Here is a 12,324-nt window from a genome sequence, read left to right as displayed (position 1 = left end):
ATTTGCGCTGAATCAAAAGCTCATTTGCATGTGAAAATAACGAGCAGCAAATTTGCAGCAAGTTTAGATTTTTTGAAAGTGTGACTACATTTAAACATTAACTAATGTTACATTAAAATGTGTTATCAATGACAATGTCTCATTCTATCTATAGAAAACACAAGGTCAGAAAAAAAGCTGTTTTAACCACTCGATAATGATTTAAAGTAATATACACTACCGGTCAAAAGTTTTGAAACACTTACTTATTCTTTATTATAATTTTTTCCCCCACATTTAGAATAATAGTAAAGTCATCAAAACTATGGAATAACATAAATGGAACTATGGGAATTATGTTGTGACTAAACAAAATCCAAAATAAATCAAAACTGTGTTATATTTTAGCATCTTCAAAGTAGTCACCCTTTGCCTAGAATTTGCAGACATGTACTCTTGACATTTTCTCAACCAACTTCTTGAGGTATCACCCTGGGATGCTTTTTAAACAGTATTGAAGGAGTTCCCATCTCTGTTGGGCACTTATTGGCTGCTTTTCTTTATTATTTGGTCCAAGTCATCAATTTCAAAAACGTTTATATATATATATATATATATATATATATATATATATATATATATATATATATATATATATATATATATATATATATATATATATATTAATTATATTTTAGTTTTATAATGAAATAAATTAATATGGTGGCACAATTATATTTTTGTCTACAAAACTAATTTCAAACATTTAAGCATACGCCTTCAGATCAAAAGATTTTTAAGATCATGAGAAACATTTCAGTCAAGTTTTTCAAAACTTTTGACCAGTAGTGTATATGCAGTAAATAATGTGTAATTTGTCATGTTTACATTCTGCATTCATGGTGCTAATGCCAATGCTAACACTAACACGCTTTGCGTGCCATAATATGCGCCAGCTGACCAGTTGTTATAGTTTATGATGACTTTTGTGAAAAGAACAGTAAGATCATGAAAAAAAATCCTTTATACTTGTTTTTTAAAGCAGCACATCAACACCACTGCAAAGATGGGTGAACAAAACGAAACAAACAAAAACAACTTTTTGGCTAGATTTTGTTAGAAATTAAATCACACCTGTTCTTTCTTCAATTCTGCTAGAAGTACATTGGCACCTTAACGCTAATTCTAAATTTACACCCAATTTGCTTGTGGACAGCATAAAAAAAGGGTTAATTACAGTAATACCTTTTATATAGCTTCAATAAGTACATGTTTTGCTAATATTTTATGCTACTATTAAAGACCCCATCTTTCCTGTGTTGACATTATTACTATTGAATCAGGGAGTTAGGGCCGGGCATATCAAAGGACATGTCCCTTTTTTGATCGCCAGTAGCTTTCATTTTATGTCACAGCCATGAAAAATGATTTGCTACTTGCAATTATTGGTTTGTTTTCCCAGGAGAGAAAAACTGTAAACTGTGTATCTGCTAAAAGTTAATTTTGTCATCTTCAAGGAGTACATTAGCACAGTTGTTCTTGACTGGTTTTGCTTCAGGAGCAATATTTTTTATTGGACATCAAGTGGCAACCCAACACAGTAAAAAAACAGTATTTAATTTAGCCTGGGTAGCAGGTTTGAGTTCCCCCATAGCGCTTTAAACTAGAAAATTCTCACTAGAATTCAAATGGGTTGAATCAGTTTCGTGGTCTGTGTCACACAATGTGTCATGTGTGTGTTAATGTTTGTGTCTTTATCCCTCTCCTCGGCTGATTAGCCCGACTGGGGGCCAGGCGTGCGCACTCACGGCCCGGCCCCACCCTCCTCCTCGTCACACAGACCTATGAGCCATTTTGGGGTCATTGAGAAACACTGCATTAGTATATAGATGCTAATGCCTTAAAGCTAACACACATGGACTATAAGCCACCAAACACCAATTTTGATTTCATGGGATCTTTAACAAGGCAGGAAACTTTTTATTTAGAATATAACATCTAATTTTATTCCTCCAAGAATAAATAAGCTAAGGCAATGCAAGCATTGCTGAGGCCTACTTTCCGATGAGAACTTGCTTCAGACTCTGAATCCACCCACTACTAAATAAACATCTCTCTTCCTGGATATGATCCTCATTTTTTTCCTCACTCACTTTGAATTCAGCTCTTTGAACAAGGTTCACTTCCTTTTCATTATGGACAAATTCACACTGACTGCGAAGACATTGCCTCATATTTATAAACAAGATCAGTTAGCTAGGTGTCAGGACTATTGTATGCTAACTTCATGAAATAAATTCACAATAAACATTCACTGTTATCTTGTAGTCTCTTGGAAGTCTTTACAGAAGTCTCACAGTTCTAGAGCATTATCAAATCTCTTTCAATCATTGAGAATAAACGCCTCTCTTCCTTCAAGCCAGCTTCTCTCCAGAGGCCAAGACAAAATCTCTTTCATGAGTTACTTTAATCTAAGGCATATTTGTTTTTTTGTATAAACTAACTGCCATAAAATTTGTGTGATTACACTGCAGAGCAATTCTGTCTAAATGAGGCGAGCCGCTAACTATCTGATAACACACAAGAGTTGAGTCAGACATGTTCCTCGGACTCCCACAGAGAATACAGATTATCGTCAAGACCAAACTACCAAGATTTCTTTCTCTCTAAGAGGTTGTTCACACAGGACATGTTCTTGCGTCAACAAACAGTAACACTCAACAAAACAGAACGCAAAGGTCTCGGGATGCATTTATGGCATTGTTAGACTTACAGTTCACGTCTTAAAAGAATTGTAGTTTACCCCAAAATAATAATTCTCTCATCATTTACTCACCCTTATGCCGTCTCAAACTCGTATGGCTTTCTTCTGCGGAACACAAACAAAGATATTTTGATGGAGATATGAGGTGTTTATAGTCATACAATGCAAGTCAATGGGGTCCAAAACTTTCAAGCTCCAAAAAAGACATAAATGCAGCATAAAGGTCTCCTTGGCGCATGCTCATGCACAATCGTGCTTCAAAACATGATCTCGCCAAGGAGACTGCAGATGTCTCTGATGCTTCTTGTCCTTTAAAGAGCTTGAATGTTTTGGACCCCATTGACTTGCATTGTATGAATATAAACACATCATATCTCCATTAAAATATCTTCGCTCTTGTTCTGCAGAAGAAAGAAAGTCATATGAGTTTGAAACGGCATAAGGGTGAGTAAATGATGAGAGAATTACACTTTTGGGTTTAGGTATGTAGTAATGTTTGTCAAAACACAGGTGAAGCGTTAACTGGGTCTAGCTGGTCTGCCAGCTCATCCAAGCTGGTGTTGAGCTTTTTTACTTGGTTGGCCACCTGGTCTCTAAAACCCCTCTAAAACCATCAAACTAGAAGTCAACAGTTTCAGTGTGTTATTGAAGCTCTAGTGTAAAATTGTGCACCATGCATTGATACCCAAGTAAACATGTAGAAAACAGATAGAAAGCTGAATAGTCACATTTCATTTATCAATCTATTTACTAGTGCAAGACTGAAATTTCTGAAAGAGTTTTTACCTTGAAATGTTGAAGTTGCATAACAAGTTCATCGAGCTGTCGTCTTTTGTCCACGATCTCAGCTTGTCTTTTCCGTTTTTCCTGAAAAGATTATAGAAATACTGTTTTACACAACTGACAGTAACTCCATTAGGATGCTTTAAAATGCAACTAATCACACAGAAAGTCGATATGTTGCTAGCAAATGTTCCAGTACCCTGACATCGACCCCATTCAGCCGAGTTACTGACAAGTGCCAGCTCCCATCAGACTTTTTTTTACATAAATTAAAGTCTGTTTACATTTTTCAGTGGAGCTAGGCATAGCGTGTTTGTGCAAGCGACCTCAGAGACACGGGTTCTGGTCCCATGGAATCCAGGAAGTAATTGCGTTCACATAATTATTAGTGTGATTCTGATGTTGCATTTTCCCTCTAAGATTACATTTTAGGTTTAGGATTGGGATGTCCCATATTTGCAGGCCGGAGATCTCCAAATGGGGGTGGAATCTCCAAAAGAGGGCGGGATTACTCCAGAAGGGGGCGAGGTTAATCCAAAAGGTGGTTGCGCCAACTCTAAAACTATTCCACACATGATAAGGTTCAGGGAAAGGGTTAGGCTAGGGGCTCCCTATATCTTTGCTGGCGGTTTGGAGCTCCCATCCATTTTTGGAGCTCTGCCTGTGTAATGATAGCCAGGCTGGTAAGTGATAGCTGTGCAGTATGTAAACCTTGCTCTCCTGGGCTTATGAGACTAGAGGCTAGAGGCCATGGCTTTTATAGCCTCCTTGCTAGCTTGTCCAACTCCCATGCCGGGGATCGCCGGTTCGAATCCCACTCGGGGCGGGTCGAGTAGGACCAGTGACAATGGTGCCATAACCCAGATGGGAGTGAGGTTTAGGGGGGTGAGTGTAACGGCAGCCAGCTGGTATGTGATAGCTGTGCGGTGCATAAACCACACTCTCCTGGCTTTAAGAGATGCACTAGCATCCTAGGCTAGAGGCCATGGCTTTTATAGCCTCCTTGCTAGTGTGTCCAACTCCCATGCCGGGGTTTTCTGGTTCAAATCCCGCTCGAGGCCAGTTGATTAGAACTGGTGACTCTGGTCCCATGACCCGGATGGGAGTGAGGTTTAGTGGGATGAGTGTAATAGTAGCCAGCTGGTTTGTGATAGCTGTGCAGTGTGTAAACCTCACTCTCCTGGCCTTAAGAGACACACTATCAACCAAGGCTAGAGACCATGTCTTTTATAGCCTCCTTGCTAGCACATCTGACTCCCATGCCGGGGATCGCCAGTTTGAATCCGGAGACACCTGCAGCTATATCCTTCTCCATATTTTGGCATAAAATACACAATGACCCATTTTCATTTCAGTGGCGAAACGCTCAAGGGGGATCCAAGGTTTTAATACTGTTGACATCTTCTCATTCAAGGTATTACATGAATATAATATTTATTTTTTATATTTTTTCTGAACTTTTCTAAAATCCAAATCAGTTCAATTAAGACAGAATCAGCTCCATTTACACTTCATCATATAAACTTGAATTATAACCTATAAATTTTGACCTCCTCATTTTACAGTCACTCTACTGGAGCCTAAACATTTATTTCTCCCACAAAAGCGGATGAAATCCATGGTGTGAGAATAATTTAGGTATATTAAAGTCCCACTACACACTATCAATGTTTCTCAGTTACCCAGTTTGTAAGGTCTGTCACAAGAAAATTTTGGCTCAGGCAGGAAACACTTCAAACCTGAAGCACCATCTTCGTGTACATCATCACTGAATTTACAGAGTTGCCATACACTAGGAAAAGTTTTCCACAACAGTACAGGGCACAAACTCAACTATTGTTTGACAGCCTGTCTTTACATGTGATCTAAATCTTGTTCATTTTACACGGCTGTAGAAGCACATAGAGGGATATATAGCTGCATATGTTGGTTCTTCATGTTCTTCAGTGAATGCCTCAGCTCACTTTGACACAGTTTCATGAGCACATTCCAGCACTGAGCACTGGTGCAGTAAGTATGCACTCCCCTGTGTGCTAGAGAGAAGAGAAACTAATATGCTCTGCAGATGTGAACAAATGTGCCTCTAAAAATGGACTCTTACATCCTTTAGTGAATGATGCTGCAGGATTTTACAAGAAAGCTGAGGGGATATGGATGACTGTTTCTTTTTAACAACCTAAAAGGGTGGTATTTTTACGCCTTCTTTTCGAAGTTGAGTACTGTGCTACTGTACTGTACCTGAAACATGATGCCGGATTTTAACATGTTGAGGGAGAGAAAGAGAGGGAAATGGGGGAAAGGCCTAATTAACTTGTACTCCAGAGGAAATGATGTAATTTCTTGTACAACTGGGAAAGCTTGCATTATTCTACACTAATCACTTATGTTAATTATATCACCTCTCTGCAAAATAACAAGGTTGATCTCATTCGAATTTGTAGGTGTTTGTTCATAAAGTGTGTACATACATTTTTGTACATTTGCATAGACACTGAAACAAACAATATCAATGTATTGACAGCATCTTAAACATACCTTTACATTTGTTTAACTGTAAAAATGTAAAATTTTTATAAATCTTCTGATGACTGGTCAGAACTGGAATTGCCAGCACTTTTGTGAAGCAACAGGGGATTTGAGTCACAGGGATCCCTCTCAAGTGTTTGAGATGCTGTCATTTAGGCCAAAATATGTGAAAGTTACAAATACTTTAGGTACAAACACTAATGAGATCACATTGAGAACATACTGAAAAGAACGGTGTGGTTCGCTCAACACAGTGAAATTTAAAGGAAAATTAAAAATGACACTTCATGTCAAAAAGGTTGCCGACCCCTGCACTAGGTTTAACTGTATAACAAGCACACATCAGGGTAACAACGATTAAAAACATATGTCTTCTTTTTCTGGATTTGAAGTTTTTGTCTTCGTATTTCTATTAATGTAACTATTTATATTCTACTGATGTAACTATTTAACTACTTATCCTCAGACGGTACACCCACGGATGGTCCACATTATTATTAAATAATTTACAAGACCAAAGCAAATTACAAATGAGGAGAAACACAAGTAATTTATCAGGAGCCAAAGATATTTACAGTACCAAAATACAACAACTGTATTTGGTGCTACACAACTACAGTAAGCGCTTTTGAAGAAAAAATGAATCACCTGATTTAAGTTTGCCTGTTTAGCGGCATCCAGAACTGTATATTCTGCTTTGTATTCTGAGTTTTGTATGTAAAGTGATCTCCAATTACTACTTTTGTACAGAAGTATAATTTGGCTATAAGTGGGCAGTTCTTGGCCAAACTAAGCTGCAAAGTGGACCAGACTTTATCCTTTTAGTCAAAAAGCTATGCAAGACTAATTGGAGTAATATCTACACTCACTGATCACTTTATTAGGAAGACCTGTACACCTACATATTCATGCGATTATCTAATCAGCCAATCTTGTGGCAGCACTGCAATGCATAAAATCATCCAGATACGGGTCAGGAGCTTCAGTTAATGTTCACATCAACCATCAGAATGGGTAAAAATGTGATTTGGATCGTGGCATGATTGTTGGTGCCAGACAGGCTGGTTTGAATATTTCTGCAACTGCTGATCTCCTGGGATTTTCACGCACAACAGTCTATAGAGTTTACTCAGAATGGTGCCAAAAACAAAAAACATCCAGTGAGTGGTAGTTCTGCAGACAGAAACACCTTGTTGATAAGAGATAACCACTCTGTACAATTTTAGTAAGCAGAATTGTTTTTCAGAATGCACAACACGTCGAACCACGAGGTGGATGGGCTACAACAGCAAAAGACCATGTCAGGCACTTTATTAAGACCATAGTGTTCTTAATAAAGTGCTCTGTGAGTGTATATATCTGCATTGAAAATGGAAATGGAAAACCCACATTGGAGTTGGAGCTGAGTGACTTCAGGGCTGTAATTACACTGACAAAGCATTCGTCACTGGTCACATGCCCTACAGACTGATACGACACTCCACACCCCTCATGTTGAGGAATACTAGAGCCAGATCTATTTCACACCAAGTATGCTTACATGTACCAAAGCTTAGAGTAACACACAGAAATAGGCCATGATTCTCACCACAGACAAGTAATCTGTGGCTCAAAAGGTCTTGAAATATTGCTCATGCTGAGGTCAGAGGTGAAATGCATGGCTAATTTCCAGACAGAACGAAGCATCTGTGAAGAATTGAGAGCAGGTAATAAAAATGCTCAGATGTGATGTTGAGCTTGTTGGTGCGCTGAGACCCAAACAATGAGGATTTGTTCCCAGCTCAAATGGAAAACATCTGCATGATAGTGAAGCCACCTCCTCTTTCTTAAAAACCAAAAATTGTAGGAAATCTCTTGAGTTCATTAGTTATATCTAAGAAATGTCATGGGATCAGTAATATAGCTGTAAATCTTGGCTATCAATGATAGATTCTCTCAAAATATCACTTTTGTGACAAACAGATTTCCATGTTGACTCTAACAAACCTGATTTCTCTATCAAATGTTCAAGGATAACCACATGTTAAAGACCTCATGAAATAAAGGTAAGATAGGTTACACCTAAATGTTGACCAAAGTTGACCAAGCCATTTCATGGTGTTTAAGCATTATCCACATATTAAGTCACATAAACATTTGCTTGTTTTAACTTAAGCCTATAGTATCATGGATATTATAGTAAAGAATTTATGCCATAAAGCTCAGATGAAGCTGAAGCTCAGTTGATACAATCCATTCAACATGTAAGTGAGATTAAGACTAGTCAGTACAAAATCATAGTACAATTGAAAATACTAGAGGTCATTAGTATATCGGTTTTGCCGATTAATGTGCTTGTCACAGTAAGGCAAGACTAAGAAAATTTTCTTATAAAGAAAACACATTCAGTAAATCGATTTTAAAAACTATCGGCTAAGTAATAGGTTATCATCCTTTTCCACCACTTAGTTATAGGTATTGGCAAAATCTAATATCAGTCGACCTCTAGAAAATCTTATTCTTCTTTCAACTGCTCCCACTGTTTCAACTACTCCCACTGTTTCAACTGGTCACCACAGCGGACCATCCGTGATCCTCATATTTTACTTGGCACAGGTTTTAGCCTGGATGCCCTTCCTGGTTGTTCTCTAGAAAATAATAGGCCAAAACTGTCTAGATGGCATACTTTTTCTTGTTGATTTTTTAAGTGTGTAATCATGTGAGCTTCTTTTGACTAATATTGCCACAACTTGCAATGGAAGAGGAGATTTTTTTTGTGACACTTGTCTATTAGCTTTATCAATAGTTCAACGACAAATGTAAGAGCGAACCTGACACAGAAGTGTTAAAATATATGCACATAGATAATTCATTTTTAGTCATTAACTTAACTAAATGAGTAACAAAAAAGGCTGGTAAAATCACTCTTGACCCCATTCACCCAGCACACAGCCTCTTCGAACTGTTGCCCTCTGGCCGGCGCTACAGAGCACTGAGCACCAGAACAGCCAGGCACAGGAACAGTTTTTTTCCTCAGGCCATCCACCTCATGAACAGTTACAACTGCCCCCAAATAAAATACATTCTTACTTATATCCATATTTCATTTATATTCTTTAACATATCCTACCTCTCCTTCAATACATTACATCACCTACACATAACTGTATCAAACAACATCATTGCACTATTGTATATTGATCTTTTTTTTAATCTGTTATATTTTCTTTTTCACTAAATGTATATATGTTTAAATGTATATGTTTGTATGTATGTATATATACGTTGCATTCTCTTGCACTGGAAGCTTCTGTTACCATGACAGATTCCTTGTGTGTGTAAGCATACTTGTCAATAAAGCTCATTCTGATTCTGATTCTTCTGAAATGCTAATGCTTACCTTCAAACTGAAATATGCCACTAATGTAATGAAATAATACTGGTGTGCCGTCTTACAAAAGTATGTACTTGCTCATCACCAGTAAACACCAGTACACTTTCTTCCAGTAACAGTATACTAAATGGGATGAAGCCACACTCACCATGTGCAGAACTGTTCTGTGGGTTTAGCCAATGAGTCACAGAACACAAACTGGACTAAACTTTCAAGGTCAAAAAAACAGACAATAGCAGCGACATTACAGTATGTGTCACTGTTAACTCCTACAACTGACGCCTCCATCGACAGCAATGCTGACATTTCTGATGCTCTCACTCTTTAACAAAGACAAACTAATACATGGGTTGTTTTTGGCTTAAAGTATTCGATTTAAATGCCAAATTCTGTTGTTTGATTTCCATCAGTTTCATTGTCATTGTCAAATGAGCCCATAAGAAAGAAAAATCACTAATCCCAGATAGAAAACGTAAATCTCTGAGATGTCTGTTTTAGATCTTTTCATCTGAAAAGCATCACAATCTAATTAACATCTGCTAAACATCTTAAAAAGATCAGATTTACAAACATTCTTAATCATAAACATCTCCAAGACATTTGTTGAATGTCATATTGACATCCGAGACATACTTATTGATACTTTTGTCTTATTGCAGGTGAGCAAACAATGTAAAAAAATGTAGGTCTTCCAGATGTAAACACACACATCAAATAGACGTCTGGGTGATGTAAGTGTGCTATCAGGGATGATATCTCTGTAATATCTCAATGGCTTCTAGACAGCAATGAGATTAAATAAACAGTTTAAGACATTGCTTAAGTTTCCTGCTTCTCAGATCTTCTACTGGGAAAAAGAGACCTTAATAATGTCTCAAACTGTGTTCAGATTTGCCAAGATCAACTTTTCTCATCACATTGTTACAGGAGCTATGCTATCCACATTAATTTTAAAGTTCAACAATTTTATTGTATGACAACAATGATCTCGTTTTTTTTTTCTTCGTAAAAGAAACATCTGTGTACAAAATCGTTATTTTCACATGCAAATGAGCTTTTGATTCACTGCAAATGTTTGCCAGAAGTTTGCAGCTCTTCGACGGTAGTGATGGACCTCCGGCAAACTTTGGCAACAATGGAGAATTTGCCGCAAAGCTCATTTGCATGTGAAAATTATCAGTGGCGAATTTGCGGCAAGTTTGTGGCAAATTTGCCATGAACTCTTGATTTTTGAAAGAGACTTCATACAAAATCGAAGAAAAAATGGGTGTGAAATAATTTAAAACAAAATCTGGCCAAAAAGAAGATGTTTTTGCGTTCGTTTCGGTGGTTCGTGATCGCTCGCCTGTGCGAACATTTAGGAAAAATTCTTACCAGCTGCTAAACACCTTCTTACGGCCATTGGTCCACATCAGTGGTAGGTGTGACCTAGAGCTCCACCTACCTTGAGGCCGACAGCTAATTTTGATTACACTGTTCAGTCAGTCAAAATCAGTCAACATGAATACACCGGTGTAGAGTTATTAGCAAGCTGCCCTTACAAAAAATCTAAACTAGCCGCAAATGTGCCATAAATTTGCAGCAAGTTTGCCACTCGTTATTTTCACATGCAAATTAGCTTTTGATTCCTCGCAAATGTTTGCCAGAAGTTTTCAGCTCTTCACCGGTAGTGGTGAACCTCTGGCAAACCTTTGGCAACAATGGACAATTTGCCGCAAGTTTGCCGAAAAGCTCATTTACATGTGAAAATTATCTGTACGATCGCTCGCTTAGAGACATTTTCCAAGACCAAGTCATGTGATTTTTTTCTTTGTTTAATTCTGCACATGAAAACTTTATACATTCACCTTTGCTATAATATCAGTGTCATCATAAATTGCAATAACAGAGTGTAATCGCCGCATATTATGGCTGCGTATAGCGTGTGTTAATGCCACAAATTCAGAATGTAAACAAGACAAATTAAACATTTTCTACTGCACATATATTACTTTATATCATCATCAAGTGGTTAAAACAGCTTCTTTTATTGATCTCGTGTGAATTCTGCACATAGAATGAGGCATAAGTCATTGATAACACATTAGTTAAGGTTTTACTGAGCGGCCTTATATTTAAATGTACTTCTAAATGCATGTCTGAATGTTCGCAAAGAGTATACCATTGCTCGGCTGTTTAGAACTTTTTAACTGAGATCTTAGTCTACTGAACTATGAAAGAACAACATCTGAGAAGTAACATTTTCATTTGGGAGCTGGTAACTGTCAATGGCCAGTTGTGTGTTTGCAGAGTAAGCTACAATCTTATGTATTCGTTGTGTGTCTTATCTGCCATAGGCAAAAATGTCTTTACTGATGGTGCTGGCCATTTATCAAGAGTCACAAGTGCTTGTCTCAGAGGACAGACAAAATTAGACTGGACACAGTTTTCCCAGAAAGCACTTTGATAAAGGAAATCTTTGACATGTACTTGTGTCTTGTTTTTTTTTTTTTTTAAGGGCTATTATTAAGCAAATTTTTAAGAGAAGGCACTGCATGAGAAACACAAATGTTTCTTATAAGTAATTGTTATATTAATAATCTCCCTTTTAATTAAACAAAAGCACTAAGAATATGTATAAATATTTGATTGGTATCACTTAAGTGTATGCCTTCAAAAACAATGAAATACTAGCAATACCAAGGTTTTTGTTTTGATTGCAAGGGAATGCATATACTGGTAAAAATGTATAGCTTGAATGCACTGTAAGTCACTTTGGAACAAAATGTCTGCTAAATGCATAAATATAAAAGTCAGATTTGGTAAATGTGTGTAAAAACTTGCTAACCATTTTTTTTTTTTTTTTTTTTTTTAAGGAACCCCAATTATCTTGTTCTGTCTATCTAGATTTAAAGTTTAA

General features: G+C 37.2%; 1 protein-coding gene across 1 annotated transcript in view; it reads right to left on the bottom strand.

The window, feature by feature from the left end:
* Window positions 1-12,324, bottom strand: part of LOC127433392 (paralemmin-2-like) — a 75,610-nt gene that overhangs the window by 28,264 nt on the left and 35,022 nt on the right. The window contains exon 3 of the mRNA XM_051685258.1: window positions 3,530-3,610. Within this exon, the coding sequence (XP_051541218.1) occupies window positions 3,530-3,610 (81 nt within the window). The remainder of the gene's footprint in view (window positions 1-3,529; window positions 3,611-12,324) is intronic.

Source organism: Myxocyprinus asiaticus, chromosome 43 (genome assembly GCF_019703515.2).
Source record: "Myxocyprinus asiaticus isolate MX2 ecotype Aquarium Trade chromosome 43, UBuf_Myxa_2, whole genome shotgun sequence".
Lineage (NCBI taxonomy): Eukaryota > Metazoa > Chordata > Actinopteri > Cypriniformes > Catostomidae > Myxocyprinus > Myxocyprinus asiaticus.
The sequence above is the reverse complement of the archived record's forward strand: the minus strand, read 5'-3'. Positions and strand labels throughout refer to the sequence as shown.